General features: G+C 31.6%; 1 protein-coding gene across 3 annotated transcripts in view; it reads right to left on the reverse strand.

The window, feature by feature from the left end:
• The window catches only part of LOC6048863 (pyrokinin-1 receptor), a 39,267-nt gene that overhangs the window by 14,756 nt on the left and 8,117 nt on the right, over nt 1-16,394 (reverse strand). For all 3 annotated transcript variants that reach the window (XM_038249291.1, XM_038249292.1, XM_038249293.1), the window contains exons 2-5: nt 14,230-14,368; nt 14,016-14,127; nt 9,399-9,605; nt 3,475-3,793 (exon numbers count right to left, since the gene is read on the reverse strand). In XM_038249291.1, coding sequence (XP_038105219.1) covers nt 3,475-3,793; nt 9,399-9,605; nt 14,016-14,127; nt 14,230-14,368 — 777 coding nt within the window. The remainder of the gene's footprint in view (nt 1-3,474; nt 3,794-9,398; nt 9,606-14,015; nt 14,128-14,229; nt 14,369-16,394) is intronic.

A 16,394-nucleotide genomic window follows, 5' to 3' on the forward strand; every position in this document is an offset into this window, starting at 1 on the left:
TGAAAAGATCGGAAAATTTCACGAATGTTTCATGTTTTAACATTGTAAATCGGACCATTAGTCGCTGAGATATCGACATTAGAAAATGGTGGGTTGTTTGGGTGAGACTTAGAAAACTTCAATTTTCGTGTTTCTTTTTGTTTAAGCTGCTGTATCTCAGCAACCAGAGGCCCAATCTTCAATGTCTCTTAGACAATTTATAGCAAATTTTCTAAACTTTCAAAAAAATATTTTTAGGAATGGTCACTCTTGGTTACTATTTTTAAAAATCGAAAAACTGCAAATATTTCGCTAAAATCAAACTTTCGGTGGCTATATCTTGAAAACAGAATCTTTTATCAAAAAATCTGTAAAGTTCTTTGCGATTGGAAATTCAATTTTACATTAAAATATTACGTCAGATTTGTTTTTGCATAAAATTTCGATTTTATCCAAAAATCACTATTTTTTCAAAATTCATTACTAGGCGGCAGATTTTTTGACCATGTTTCCTATAGCTCAAAAGTTGCGGATTTTTGTCCCCTAAGACATATCAAAAAATCTCGAAAATCAGAAAATACGTATTTTGGGAAATTGAGTTTTTGTGAAAAAAATGTTAATTAAAAAATCGGCAAATTTTTTTCTTCCGTGTACCTATTTTTTCCTCAAAAGTCCTCAACAATACCTACAACTTTGCAGAAGACACAAAATTGATCACAAAATTCAGTCAAATGTTACAGCTGTTTGAATATTTACGTACCATTTTTGTATGGAAAGGACCGAAATTGTATGGAGACTTGGATGGGTGAACCAAAGACACAAAATAGCTTCTTTGGTCATAGGGAAGGCTCTTACAAAGTTTGAATCAAATCAAAAAACACAAAAAAATAAAAATGGTCGAAATCGTCCGATTTCGTAGAGAGTTGCTCATAGGCATATCCCCTTGGAAATTGTGCTGTAGCTTAAAAATGTGTGTTGCTAGTTCTGTGGCTGTTTTAGATCGAACTGTCACAATTGCACCAGCGATTTAAGGCTCTTAAAAACGAATGGCATGCCGGTTTTTCGAACATTAAAATTTATTTTAAATGTGTGAGAAAAGACCATTTTTGTGGAAAGCATTGCATTTTTTTTGTGAAGGTCGAAATACGATAATAGAATTTATTTTAAGTGTAACTATTTTTTTTCTGAGAAGTTCTAAGAACTAACTACAACTTTGCCCAAGAAAGCAAACTGATCAGAAAAACTGGTTTCAAGATAAGAAAAAATGTTGAATGGGCGAACTTATGGTGAAAAATATCTTCTTTGATAAGGCTGGTACAAATTTTATTTAAAGATTTTGTCAATGTCAGCCCACAAAATAAGGGGGTATATTTTTGTTTACAAAAAGGTACAATTTTCAATGGTAAGTTAAGAGCAATCAACTGAAATCAATTCAAAAGGCGTTCCCCTGCGTTTAGAACTTTTTTAGTATATTTGGGATGATTCAAAAATCATTCAAATGATTTTTTTTAAGTGATATTTCGATTTTGAAAACCACACAAAGCTTTTTTTGCAGACATTTTTTTGTCGGATCTTACGTTTGTTGAAAATGAATGATTCCATATCAGCTGTATGAGTGTGTTTTTATTTTGAAATGTTGAAATTTCAGTAAGTTTACTTATGAGTGTTTTAAAATACTGTCTTTAAGGTAAGACTTCTTTATTTATGTCCTTAATCTTGAAATGTAGCAATCTATTACAAATTCCCTTAAAATTGATACAGATAAATAACTCAAAAAAACTTTTACGGTTGGATCTTATTTTTCGGAGCACCCTATTGTACACTGTACGTTATTTCATTCTGGACGAGATAGTAATCTAATCTGTTTTTGCTTCGCATCCAGCGGCTAATTAAATTGAATCCCTCTAACAAAGCTGGTGGATTAAGAGGCAGTATTTGTAGATTCTGCTCGGTTTGTTCTAGAGGTCGTATCGAGGTGCTCCGATTTGGATGAAACTTTCAGGGTTTGTTTGTCTATACGTCTATACATGAGATGAACTCATGCCAAATATGAGCCCTCTACGACAAAGGGAAGTGGGGTAAAACGGGCATTGAAGTTTGAGGTCAAATAAACATGAAAAATCTTAAAATTGCTCGCATTTCCGTAAAACTTCATCAATTCCAACTCTCTTAGATGCATTCGAAAGGTATTTTGAAGCCCTTCAAAATGTGCTATAGACATCCAGGATTGGTTTGACTTTTTCTCATAGCTTTTGCAAATTACTGTTAAAAATTGATTTTTTTAAAACCTTAATAACTTTTGGCAACAGCCTCCAACACCCATACTCCCATAGGTCAAAAGTTAGGGAATTTCATGGACTATAAGCCTACGGTATTAACTTTTTGGCCAATCGCAGTTTTTTTCATAGTTTTTCGATTTTTCTAGAACAAACATTTTACAACGTTAGTTTTTGCCCTGTAGGCCTCCATAGCGGCACTTTTTGGTTTCAATTTTGTCATATTCGGAATTTTCGGACAATTTTACGTAAGTTAGAAGTATTGGAGTTGTAATTTTGATTTAAAAAATAATTAAATAAAACATTTTTGAAAAAAGAAATCGATCTTATTTACCCTATGATCAATACGTCAAATGCTGTATCAAGTAGGCGAAAACTTGTTCTACCCCTAATCCGACAAAATGCTAAATAATATTTTAATTAATTCTAAATGGCATTTTTTTCCAATCAAATTCAAAATTCCAACACCTCAATCTAATGTAAAATTTTCTGAGGATTCCGAATATGTCAAAATTGAAACCAAAAAGTGCCGCTATGGAGGCCTACAGGGCAAAAACTAACGTTGTAAAATGTTTCTTCTAGAAAAATCGAAAAACTATGAGAAAAACTGCGATTGGCCAAAAAGTTAATACCGTAGGCTTATAGTCCTTGAAATTCCCTAACTTTTGACCTATGGGAGTATGGGTGTTGGAGGCTGTTGCCAAAAGTTATTAAGGTTTTAAAAAAATCCATTTTTAACAGTAATTTGCAAAAGCTATGATAAAAAGTCAAACCAATCCTGGATGTCTATAGCACATTTTGAAGGGCTTCAAAATACCTTTCGAATGCATCTAAGAGAGTTGGAATTGATGAAGTTTTACGGAAATGCGAGCAATTTTAAGATTTTTCATGTTTTTTGGACCTCAAACTTCAATGCCCGTTTTACCCCACTTCCCTTTGTCGTAGAGGGCTCATATTTGGCATGAGTTCATCTCATGTATAGACAAACAAACCCTGAAAGTTTCATCCAAATCGGAGCACCTCGATACGACCTGTTTCACATCGGTGAAAAACTCGCTCTTAATCAAAACTCCTGGAGAGCAATTTACATTCCAGGGAATCCTTTTCTTAACTTGCTCCGTAACTTAAGGTTGAGTTGATTAAATTTAATAGTTTGGGAAACCGCAGGCAGTTCATCACTTTAACGGCGTTTGGTGTTACAATATCAGCAAATACTTACCGAGCATCTTGACCACGTGCCGGGTGCTGTGGTACTGGGCCCGGTTCGAGTAATTAATCCGCCCGTCCTGGCAGGACTGGGAAACGTTCGAGTTGGTCTGTTCCACCATCCTATGCTGCTGGTGGTGGTGATTGCTGTCGGCATTTTTCCCCAGATTGGCCGGCAGCGAAAGCTTCGCCTGGAGGGGCTCCGGCTGCATCGCCGTCGTGAGCATACTTTCGCTGTAGTGCTGGGGCGATTCGGTGTTGCTGGCGCTGCTGTTCTGCTGGTAGTTGATGGTAACAATCGTCCGCTGGGAACCCTTCCGGAAGATGCTGTGCTGTTGGGGGGGTTCAGGAAGAGGGGGGAAAGACAATCAAGTTTGCAATCAAATATACTTCAATAAATGTGTGAGAACCGGAAGAACGCAACAACCCTGGAAGGAGAAAACAACGGATATTTCAACGGAATCAGCAACATCCGTCGTAGTCGTCTTCTTTTGCACAGAAGAAGGCCAAGGATCTGCGAAAGGTCACGTACAGAAAGGATGAGCAATTCATTCCGTGTACGGCACGGAATAGCACGCTTTTATCTTTCGAATAATGCATTCGATTGTCGTTGAAGCCACATCACAACGCGCAACATGTACAACACTTGGCAATGTCAAGAAATCATCGTTGCAGGGATTAACCCACGACGATTCCGGGCACGTTGAAAGTGGTGCACGATGGTTAAAGTGGTAATGCTTCAATTGCTGAGTGATCCTTGGTTAAGGTTATTCAACATGTTCGAAAAAACGAAATGTCCAAAAAACTGAAAACAAATAAAAACACATAAAAAATAATAAATAAAAACGAAAAGCTAAAAAATAGCAGCAAAAAAGCAAAAAAGCAAAAAAAGCAAAAAAGCAAAAAAGCATTGTATAATTATCAATGATTTTTCACGCTTCCGTGGAAGCAGTGAATTTGTGAAATTAGTTTTGCAAATCAAATACAAATTTCACTTGATCCTTTTATTGACCTCCAATTGATGGAAAATAATGAGCAATTCTCTACGAAATCGGTCTTTTTTCTTCAATTTTAATTTTTGTATTTTTTAATCCGACTGAAACTTTTTTGGTGCCTTCGGTTTGCCCAAAGAAGCCATTTTGCATCATTAGTTTGTCCATATAATTTTCTATACAAATTTGGCAGCTGTCCATACAAAAATGATGTATGAAAATTCAAAAATCTGTCTCTTTTGAAGGATTTTTTTGATCGATTTGGTGTCTTCGGCAAAGTTGTAGGTATGGATACGGAATACACTGGAAAAAAATTATACACGGTAAAAAAAATTTGGTGATTTTTTAATTTAACTTTTTATCACTAAGATTTGATTTGCAAAAAAAACTGTTTTTTTTTATATGTTTTAGAGGACATCAAATGCCAACTTTTCGGAAATTTCCAGGTTGTGCAAAAAATTATTGACCGAGTTATAAATTTTTTAATCAATACTGATTTTTTTAAAAAATCGAAATTTTGGTCGCAAAAATTTTTTAAATTAAATTTTTCGATGTAAAATCAAATTTGCAATCAAAAAGTACTTTACTGAAATATTGATAAAATGCTCCATTTTCAAGTTAATCCATATTTAGGTGACTTTTTTGAAAATAGTCGAAGTTTTCCATTTTTTTAAATTATTGCACATGTTTGCCCACTTTTGAAAAAAATATTTTTGAAAAGCTGATAAAATTCTCTATATTTTGCTTCTCCGGACTTTGTTGATACGACCTTTAGTTGCTGAGGTATTGCAATGCAAAGGTTTAAAAACAGGAAAATTGATGTTTTCTAAGTCTCACCCATACAGCCCCAACATTCAATATTACGCCCTTTTAAAATGTAAGTCTTGATTTGAAAATTTTGAATATATTGTTTTCAAAAAGATCGGAAAATTTCACAAATGTTTTATATTTTAACATTGAAAATCGGACCATTAGTTGCTGAGATATCGACATTAGAAAATGGTGGGTTGTTTGGGTGAGACTTAGAAAACATCAATTTTTCTGTTTTTAAACACTTGCATTGCAATATCTCAGCAACTAAAGGTCGTATCAACAAAGTCCGAAGAAGCAAAATATAGAGAATTTTCTCAGCTTTTCAAAAACATTTTTTTCAAACGTGGACAAACATGTGCACTAATTAAAAAATTAAAAACTGCGACTATTTTCAAAAAAGTCACCTAAATATGGATTTAACTTGGAAACGGTGCATTTTATCAAAATTTCAGTAAAATTCTTTTTGATTGCAAATTTGATTTTACATCGAAAAATGAAGTTGAAAAATTTTTGCGACCAATATTTCGATTTTTTGAAAATATCAGTATTGATTCAAAAATTCATAACTCGTTCAATAATTTTTTGCACAACCTGGAAATTTCTGAAAAGTTGGCATTTTATGTCCTCTAAAACAAATCAAAAATAATTGAATTTGAACGCTGCAGTACACGACCAACAACAGTCATTCTTAACTAATCCGGTTGTATTAAACAAAACTTAATTAAATAAAGGAAAAAAAAAAACAAAAAATTAAAACAGTGTTTTTTTGCAAATTGAGTTTAGTGATAAAAAGTTAAATAAAAAATCACCAAAATTTTTTTTACCGTGTATCATTTTTTTCCAGTGTAGTCCGTATCCATACCTACAACTTTGCCCAAGACACCAAATCGATCAAAAAATTCCTTCAAAAGATACAGATTTTTGAATTTTCATACATAATTTGTGTATGTACAGCTGCCAAATTTGTATGGAAAATTATATGGACAAACTAATGATGCAAAATGGCTTCCTTGGGCATACCGAAGGCACCAAAAAAGTTACAGTCGGATTAAAAAATATAAAAAAAAATCGAATGACCGAAATCCTAGAGAACTGCTCAATGTGTTTGTTAAAGAAAATATTAATTTTCGAATATTTAGAATTCACTTTATAACGTTTATTTTTGTAATAATAGTCAAACGGTTTAGGCCTTTTCCATATTTTGATTTTTAAGACCTTGGATTGGAATGTTTTTTCCAACTTAAAGTTAGCATATTTTTGACAGTAAAATTACTGTTTCAACATTTTGGATTTTTTTATAAAATTTGTATTAGGGACAATTTTGAAATTAAATTTGTACTTGCCTTACTGAATTTAAAAGCTTAATTTTAGGCACTGATAATAAAAATGTCTACTGATAAAATTTAATCAAAGTTTTTAACCAAACTTTAGCCAGCAAAATAGTTTTTATTGAATAATTTGTATCTAAAATAATCTGTCCACAATGTTATTATATAAAAGTTTTGAAATATCATATTTTTAATGATATTTCAGTTTCCAGGATTCTGTGATATTGTCAATAAATTTGAATGTTTTTTTCTTTTTTTTTGCCGTGAAAAATCACTAGCGCTTCTCATGATTTGCTTTTCTCGTTAAATGTTTGCATTGCATACTTTAAATATTTCATATTTATGTTTGTTTCCGATATTATTTGGTTTATCGTTACCTTTTCCTTTTTTTATTGAAATAACTTGTTTTTTTTTCATATTTCTGCTATAGAATTATCATCAGCATAGCATTACGGGTCGTACCACGCTGTAGCTTTCTGCTATAGATTTATCAAGATAGTAAAAACACAGCCAAAGTTGACCAACGATTTTTTTCGGCAAGTCGCTCAAAACAAGCCTTCCACACCTAAATTTCCTAATGCTTTAACGGTTCTTCTTTCCAATAATTTTGAATATCGAAATTAGTTAAAAAAATGATTTTGTTTGAATTTAAACTTTTCAATCTTATCTTACCGATAATTCACTTCTAGTTCGACTGTTTTTTTTTCAGAAATACTGGGTAAAGACAGTGAGCAAAGGAGTAACTCTCTTTGGTGGTAAATTTCGTGAAATTTTGGTGATTTTCGGGAAATCCTGTGAAATTTAGCATTATTTGTCTAATCAATGCTAAAAACATAAAAAAACCTTTTTATTTAAATTTTGTCCGCTTTAAATTGTGATATGAACTATTTAAGAATTAATCATATCATATCCCAAAATGAACTTACAATAAGACTACCATTTTACCTTAAAGATAGAATTTCAACATAATTACAAAAATATTGTTGACCCCTAAAGTCAGGTTTTTTTTGGAACATTGCAATTTTTTTCTGATTTTTCGCTATTTGCTGATTTGGTTAAATGGTTCTCGTGGAATTTTCAAATTTCCAGTGTAAAAATCAATGGAACTTATCATTTCCGTTAAAATAGAAAAAAGAGCACAATATCTTTGATTTTTTTATGATTTGATTACAGATCATATTATTTTTTTTGTCTTTTTGAAAAGGTATATCAGATTTTAAAAAATATTTTTTATTGGTAAATTTTTTGCAGAGTATTCAAGTTTTTTTTAATCATTTTGGATAGACAAGACTTAAATCTTGTATTGATATGGAAATCAATAAAATATATTTAAAAAAATCAATTAATGATAATGCACTAGCCTTACATTTGTTGACTATTATTTAATAAGATCAAACTTTTTTCCAATGCCACTTTTCTTATTCTACTTTTATTATTCGAATTAGTTCTTGGTAAGAACAATCTTACGTAACTAAAAAATAGCAAATAAAAAAATAGGTAAAGTTTAACATTTATCTGGTTCCGTGAAATTTCCGTGATATTAAGTGTTTTAAAATTAGGGGCCCGGTGAAATTTTTGAGCGTGAAAAACTACTGAGCCACATTACCATACATTCAGATTTTCTAAAAAATCAAATGATTTTATGGTTGATATAAAAAATCCCTTGAATAAATTCAATAAACTCGTTGACATGACATGAATAAAAAAGCCTTAAACTAGCAGACCCCATTCCATGGTTGACACGGCTTAGTCGTTTAATCTATTTCACATCGACAAAGTCAATATTTCACGCTCCTTGCGATTCTCTCGGGAGTGAACAGCAAGCTCTAAACATGTACATAACGACACGCAAATTGAGTGCTAATAACCGAAACGTGGAAGAGAGTTTTTCACCCTTCTCCTCTTTCTATAACTTAAAGCTGCGGTGACGTTACCAGAGCCTTTAAATTCGACGTTTTCTCAAGCTTGGGTTGAAAATTAAACAAATTTGTAAAATTGTGCTTCGAACCGATGTGGTTGCATGAATCAACATTAAATTGAAATAAATTTCCAGAAGGAAACAATCAACGGTTGGACAACTTGTTGAACTCGCAAAACAATAAACTTTAATTAAAGTTTGATTGCTCTCCGACAAGCTAGACAAATTTAGAATGAATTCTAGCAAGCTCAATTTCGCTCGTGTTCACATTTCATCTCTGAACTCGACTCGAAATTCGTGTGTGTTCCTAAAACAAATGATACTTTCTGATAACACTGCAAACTTTGTGCTTTCAGTAGAATTGCAACGTTGCAACGTTGTCTGTTGCTGCAAGCGCCTCTGGTCGGTAAGTTTTGGCATACGGGAAGCGGAAAGAAAAATCTGATTGCATTTTTTCGTTTCGATGCACACACGTGTGCTGACGAGGGTGGAAAAAGACACGCATTGGTGTTATTGGAGTGAAGAAATCTAATATTTGGACACATTTTTTTTTGCGTCCGGTTTCCATCTGTTGAGAGGAAAAATAAATTGGGAAATAGTTTGAGACTTGGAAAGTTGAGTGGATCATTATCCAAATCTAATTACGTTGGGTCAGCCTCCGACACAGAAATAGACAAAACAAATTAAAACTTTCATCAAAAGCCGGCACTGAACAAAAAAAAAAAAACAATTTTGCTGGACCTTTTCTGTTTTGGACGTTATCGAGAGATAACCTTGACATAGACTGGTTTTCTAGATGGAATGTCTGCCTCAAAAAAAAAAAAAAAAAAAAAAAAAAAAAAAAAAGTTTCACCCAATTGTAACAAAAAGTAATCTCTGGAATTACCTTCAACCGCACGCTGCTCCTCAGCTGGACGCCCCGCTTCATCACCTTGGACCGCCGAAGCTGCAGCCCGATCAGGACGTACAGCACCGTGAGGACACACATCGGGCACACGAAAACAATCACCGCCGACATGGTGAACACATGGCGCTGCCGGTCCTGCCGCACCGTGCACGTCCCGAACGAGTCGTCGATTACGAGGGCGAGGGCCTGTTTTGGACGTGTTGGAGGGGGACGGAAACGACAAGAAATGAGTGTGTGAAATTTATACAGTGTAAACATTGTTTTTTTGGTGAGGGGGAGGAAAATTCTTCAACAGTTTGACAGTTGAGCAATTCAACGCGAAATCTGTAATTTTGAATTACAAGATTATATGTAATTTAAGTTATTTGAGTAATTTTGAATTACAAAATTGACAAAATTGACAAAATTGACAAAATGGACAAAATTGACAAAATTGACAAAATGGACAAAATTGACAAAATTGACAAAATTGACAAAATTGACAAAATTGACAAAATTGACAAAATTGACAAAATTGACAAAATTGACAAAATTGACAAAATTGACAAAATTGTCAAAATTGTCAAAATCGACAAAATTGACAAAATTGACAAAATTGACTAAATTGACAAAATTGACAAAATTGACAAAATTGACAAAATTGACAAAATTGACAAAATTGACAAAATTGACAAAATTGACAAAATTGACAAAATTGACAAAATTGACAAAATTGACAAAATTGACAAAATTGACAAAATTGACAAAATTGACAAAATTGACAAAATTGACAAAATTGACAAAATTGACAAAATTGAAAAAATACAAAATTGACAAAATTGACAAAATTGACAAAATTGACAAAATTGACAAAATTGACAAAATTGACAAAATTGACAAAATTGACAAAATTGACAAAATTGACAAAATTGACAAAATTGACAAAATTGACAAAATTGACAAAATTGACAAAATTGACAAAATTGACAAAATTGACAAAATTGACAAAATTGACAAAACTGACAAAATTGACAAAATTGACAAAATTGACAAAATTGACAAAATTGACAAAATTGACAAAATTGACAAAATTGACAAAATTGACAAAATTGACAAAATTGACAAAATTGACAAAATCGACAAAATTGACAAAATTGACAAAATTGACAAAATTGACAAAATTGACAAAATTGACAAAATTGACAAAATTGACAAAATTGACAAAATTGACAAAATTGACAAAATTGACAAAATTGACAAAATTGACAAAATTGACAAAATTGACAAAATTGACAAAATTGACAAAATTGACAAAATTGACAAAATTGACAAAATTGACAAAATTGACAAAATTGACAAAATTGACAAAATTGACAAAATTGACAAAATTGACAAAATTGACAAAATTGACAAAATTGACAAAATTGACAAAATTGACAAAATTGACAAAATTGACAAAATTGACAAAATTGACAAAATTGACAAAATTGACAAAATTGACAAAATTGACAAAATTGACAAAATTGACAAAATTGACAAAATTGACAAAATTGACAAAATTGACAAAATTTACAAAATTGACAAAATTGACAAAATTGACAAAATTGACAAAATTGACAAAATTGACCAAATTTACAAAATTTACAAAATTTACAAAATTTACAAAATTTACAAAATTTACAAAATTGACAAAATTTACAAAATTGACAAAATTGACAAAATTGACAAAATTGACAAAATTGACAAAATTGACAAAATTGACAAAATTGACAAAATTGACAAAATTGACAAAATTGACAAAATTGACAAAATTGACAAAATTGACAAAATTGACAAAATTGACAAAATTGAAAAAAATACAAAATTGACAAAATTGACAAAATTGACAAAATTGACAAAATTGACAAAATTGACAAAATTGACAAAATTGACAAAATTGACAAAATTGACAAAATTGACAAAATTGACAAAATTGACAAAATTGACAAAATTGACAAAATTGACAAAATTGACAAAATTGACAAAATTGACAAAATTGACAAAATTGACAAAATTGACAAAATTGACAAAATTGACAAAATTGACAAAATTGACAAAATTGACAAAATTTACAAAATTGACAAAATTGACAAAATTGACAAAATTGACAAAATTGACAAAATTGACAAAATTGACAAAATTGACAAAATTGACAAAATTGACCAAATTGACAAAATTGACAAAATTTACAAAATTGACAAAATTGTCAAAATTGTCAAAATTGTCAAAATTGTCAAAATTGTCAAAATTGTCAAAATTGTCAAAATTGGCAAAATTGTCAAAATTGTCGAAATTGTCGAAATTGTCGAAATTGTCGAAATTGTCAAAATTGTCAAAATTGTCAAAATTGTCAAAATTGTCAAAATTGTCAAAATTGTCAAAATTGTCAAAATTGTCAAAATTGTCAAAATTGTCAAAATTGTCAAAATTGTCAAAATTGTCAAAATTGTCAAAATTGTCAAAATTGTCAAAATTGTCAAAATTGTCAAAATTGTCAAAATTGTCAAAATTGTCAAAATTGTCAAAATTGTCAAAATTGTCAAAATTGTCAAAATTGTCAAAATTGTCAAAATTGTCAAAATTGTCAAAATTGTCAAAATTGTCAAAATTGTCAAAATTGTCAAAATTGTCAAAATTGTCAAAATTGTCAAAATTGTCAAAATTGTCAAAATTGTCAAAATTGTCAAAATTGTCAAAATTGTCAAAATTGTCAAAATTGTCAAAATTGTCAAAATTGTCAAAATTGTCAAAATTGTCAAAATTGACAAAATTGACAAAATTGACAAAATTGACAAAATTGACAAAATTGACAAAATTGACAAAATTTACAAAATTGACAAAATTGACAAAATTGACAAAATTGACAAAATTGACAAAATTGACAAAATTGACAAAATTGACAAAATTGACCAAATTGACAAAATTGACAAAATTTACAAAATTGACAAAATTGTCAAAATTGTCAAAATTGTCAAAATTGACAAAATTGTCAAAATTGACAAAATTGACAAAATTGGCAAAATTGTCAAAATTGTCGAAATTGTCGAAATTGTCAAAATTGTCAAAATTGTCAAAATTGTCAAAATTGTCAAAATTGTCAAAATTGTCAAAATTGTCAAAATTGTCAAAATTGTCAAAATTGTCAAAATTGTCAAAATTGTCAAAATTGTCAAAATTGTCAAAATTGTCAAAATTGTCAAAATTGTCAAAATTGTCAAAATTGTCAAAATTGTCAAAATTGTCAAAATTGTCAAAATTGTCAAAATTGTCAAAATTGTCAAAATTGGCAAAATTGTCAAAATTGTCGAAATTGTCGAAATTGTCGAAATTGTCGAAATTGTCAAAATTGTCAAAATTGTCAAAATTGTCAAAATTGTCAAAATTGTCAAAATTGTCAAAATTGTCAAAATTGTCAAAATTGTCAAAATTGTCAAAATTGTCAAAATTGTCAAAATTGTCAAAATTGTCAAAATTGTCAAAATTGTCAAAATTGTCAAAATTGTCAAAATTGTCAAAATTGTCAAAATTGTCAAAATTGTCAAAATTGTCAAAATTGTCAAAATTGTCAAAATTGTCAAAATTGTCAAAATTGTCAAAATTGTCAAAATTGTCAAAATTGTCAAAATTGTCAAAATTGTCAAAATTGTCAAAATTGTCAAAATTGTCAAAATTGTCAAAATTGTCAAAATTGTCAAAATTGTCAAAATTGTCAAAATTGTCAAAATTGTCAAAATTGTCAAAATTGTCAAAATTGTCAAAATTGTCAAAATTGTCAAAATTGTCAAAATTGTCAAAATTGTCAAAAAGGACAAAATTGACAAAATTGACAAAATTGACAAAATTGACAAAATTGACAATTTTGACAATTTTGACAATTTTGACAATTTTGACAATTTTGACAATTTTGACAATTTTGACAATTTTGTCAATTTTGTCAATTTTGTCAATTTTGTCAATTTTGTCAATTTTGTCAATTTTGTCAATTTTGTCAATTTTGTCAATTTTGTCAATTTTGTCAATTTTGTCAATTTTGTCAATTCCAGAGAATCGTTTCCCAATTTTGACAGATTTTGAAAGGAATTTCTCCCGTCACGTGGATGAACGATTTTGGCCAGCAGGTGAGGTGGGGGAGTTTTTCCGGTGATTATGATCCACGCTACTGCTCTGTTCATCTGAGTGTGCTGAAAAAGTCTCAAATTGCTCGTGTGTAGTGTTTTCTTTGAAAATGTTTCTTTTTTAATTGAGCAGTTCAAAGGGGAGGGATAAATTGCATGGTTTGCTTTGTTCTTCGTTGGATTCCCACTTTTCGTTTCAAATTAATGGCTTCAACGTTTCGTAACAAAATTGCCAAACAGTTTTGATTGTAATTTCGATTCAAAATGATTTCTAGAAGTCGAACTTTGATCTATTCGGTTCAAAATTACATCCGTGGACCTGAACAGCATCGATCACGAATAAATTTGTATTTATGTAAATTTCAATTATTCCACCGCGGCTGAGCCGAACCGATATCGTGTAATTTATGCACCTAATTAATACGTTTATCAATAAACTCCAAATCGAACAAACGAAACGAACCTGGGGCACGGCCAGGCACATGGCGATGATCCACACGGCAATTATGTACCGAACGGCGCGGGACGGTTTGGACACCGTGTGCGATAGGAACGGCTTGCAGATGGCAATGTATCTGGTGGGACAAAAAAAAATGGTTGGGAAATTGATGAGAGGAAAATTTCGATTTTCGCCCCTCTTCCGATTTTGGCAGCATTAATCAAATTGTTGCACCTACCTTTCCACAGTGAACGCCGTGATGGTGAGTACGGTTGCGTTGGCGGAAGTTTCCGCCGCGAGGCCCTGCAGGATGCAGATGTTGATGCCGAACGGGTACGGGAATTTGTACCACACGGAGTAGATGTCCAGCGGGACGCCTGTGGAGGTGGGAATGGGGGAAGGACGCTGTCACAATGAATTACTATTATTTAATTGGAATCGGACAAAAAATGGCCGTTTGTTGTTTTCCCTTCTATCATTTTAATCGTTTTTCCTTTTATCTTTTTGTGTCAAATTCTCGTAACTAATAATATTAATATCAAGAATGTGACTTTTTTTGTTTGGTTTTTAATAGCATGAGTACCAGTGTTGCAAATGAGTGATAGAAAAGCTATCAATTGATTATCTCTGCACCAAAAATATCCAAGAGAGTATAGCGGCCGTCACTATAGCTTGTGAGATCTCTCACGTGATCACGTGGTTCCCAGCGATGTCATTCTATCTCTATCACTCCTCTCCTTTTCCTTGACTATGCGCTCTCACCGCTGAGTCTCTCAATCTCTCCGAAAACTGCAAAAAGAGAACGCATGACGTCCCGTTAAACTGCGTCTGCAAAATTGATTTTGTGGCGGTTTTTGTGGTTAAACGCTGTTGCGATAGGATGATCGTGGAAGCGGGAATGAGAGAAAAAAGGAAAATGTCAATCGCGAGTGGGTAAACACGAAAACGTGTTCGGCTATGTTCGGCGCTGAGAGTTTCAATGAAGAGAGAAGAGCAGTTGTATTTGAGGCATGAATATTCAGGCGCGATAATTGTAGTTGCTGAGAGCTGATATTTTGATATTTTAACAACCCTGATGAGTACACACATTTCGGTCTCAGTTTTTTCTAATTCGCCCATTAGAATTTATAATTACATACGGTATTGAGCAATATTTAAAAACCTGTAATGTACTTTACGAAAAAATACTTGACATTTTTCGGAAACATTATAAACTTAATTCCTGTAAGTTTATAATGTTTTCCAAAACCAAACCAAACCAACTTCTCCGAATTACAAAAGTGAAAAAAGTTTGTTTTTTTTCCATAAGGCATGCAAATTTTATTTTTCAAGTTTTCTCCAAAATTTCCTCAAAAAATCAATGGAAAGTAAAATAATTTAACCTTAACATTTAAATCATCATTTGAAAATTAGTAAAATCGATTGTGAGCAATTTTAAATGCAATGCATAATGTTTATGTTTGCCATTTTAAGGGGTTACATACACGTAGAAAATCATAAAATTTCATTTTACAGAAAATTCACTAGATCCACTAAAAAGATGATTTTCAATCATTCCCGAAAGTTTCATGAAGATGTTTCGTGACTGAACTGAGTAAGAGACGATTTAAGTTCACATTTTTTCCATGCGCGAAGCGAACTGTCAAACTTTGTGAACGTGTTTCTCTAAACACCGAGGTGATTTACGGATGCCACGATATTTCGAGATGGGGTGGTCCGAATTGGCTGAAATTTGAGGTGAAGACTCGCAAGACATATCCCGTGTGCATGACGAAGCCCGATTTTTAAATTTTGCTTTTTTAAAAAATATAAAAATCTAAATCTGACGATATGGAAAACATAAAAATATTATTATGTTTTTAAAAAATAAACTATTTGAAAATCGGCCTTCGTCATGCACACGGGGCCGGTTTAATGAGTCTTCACCAAAATGTTGAGCCGATTTGGTCAAGGCAGTGTTGAGATATCATGGCACCCGTTTTTTGAAAATGCTAACTTCATATAGCTGTATCTCGGCAATGATACAACCAAATGTCTTCAAATTTATTTTGTTAATAGTTGAAAATTCATATTTTTATGTCTTGAAAACAGATTTAAGAAAAGTTTAAGTTTGTACTCAAACCAACCTCTGACATTTTTGCCGATTTACATGTATGTAACCCCTTAATTCATTAGAGATTTTTTCAATCTCTTTACAAATTACTAATTTCGGAACCAAAGATCTGAAAAATATGTGAAACTTTACGACTTTTTTATATCCTGTTTAAAAAATTTGCATTTTTTTTGACAGTAATAACTTATAAAGCATTTTTATGAAAATCTGTAACTGAGATGGGGTTTCCAGATCGATTTGGTATTTTCTGTAAGGGGTCGTGCATAAACCACGTGGCCTTTTTTGGGAGA

This window comes from Culex quinquefasciatus, chromosome 1, assembly GCF_015732765.1.
Source record: "Culex quinquefasciatus strain JHB chromosome 1, VPISU_Cqui_1.0_pri_paternal, whole genome shotgun sequence".
Classification (NCBI taxonomy): domain Eukaryota; kingdom Metazoa; phylum Arthropoda; class Insecta; order Diptera; family Culicidae; genus Culex; species Culex quinquefasciatus.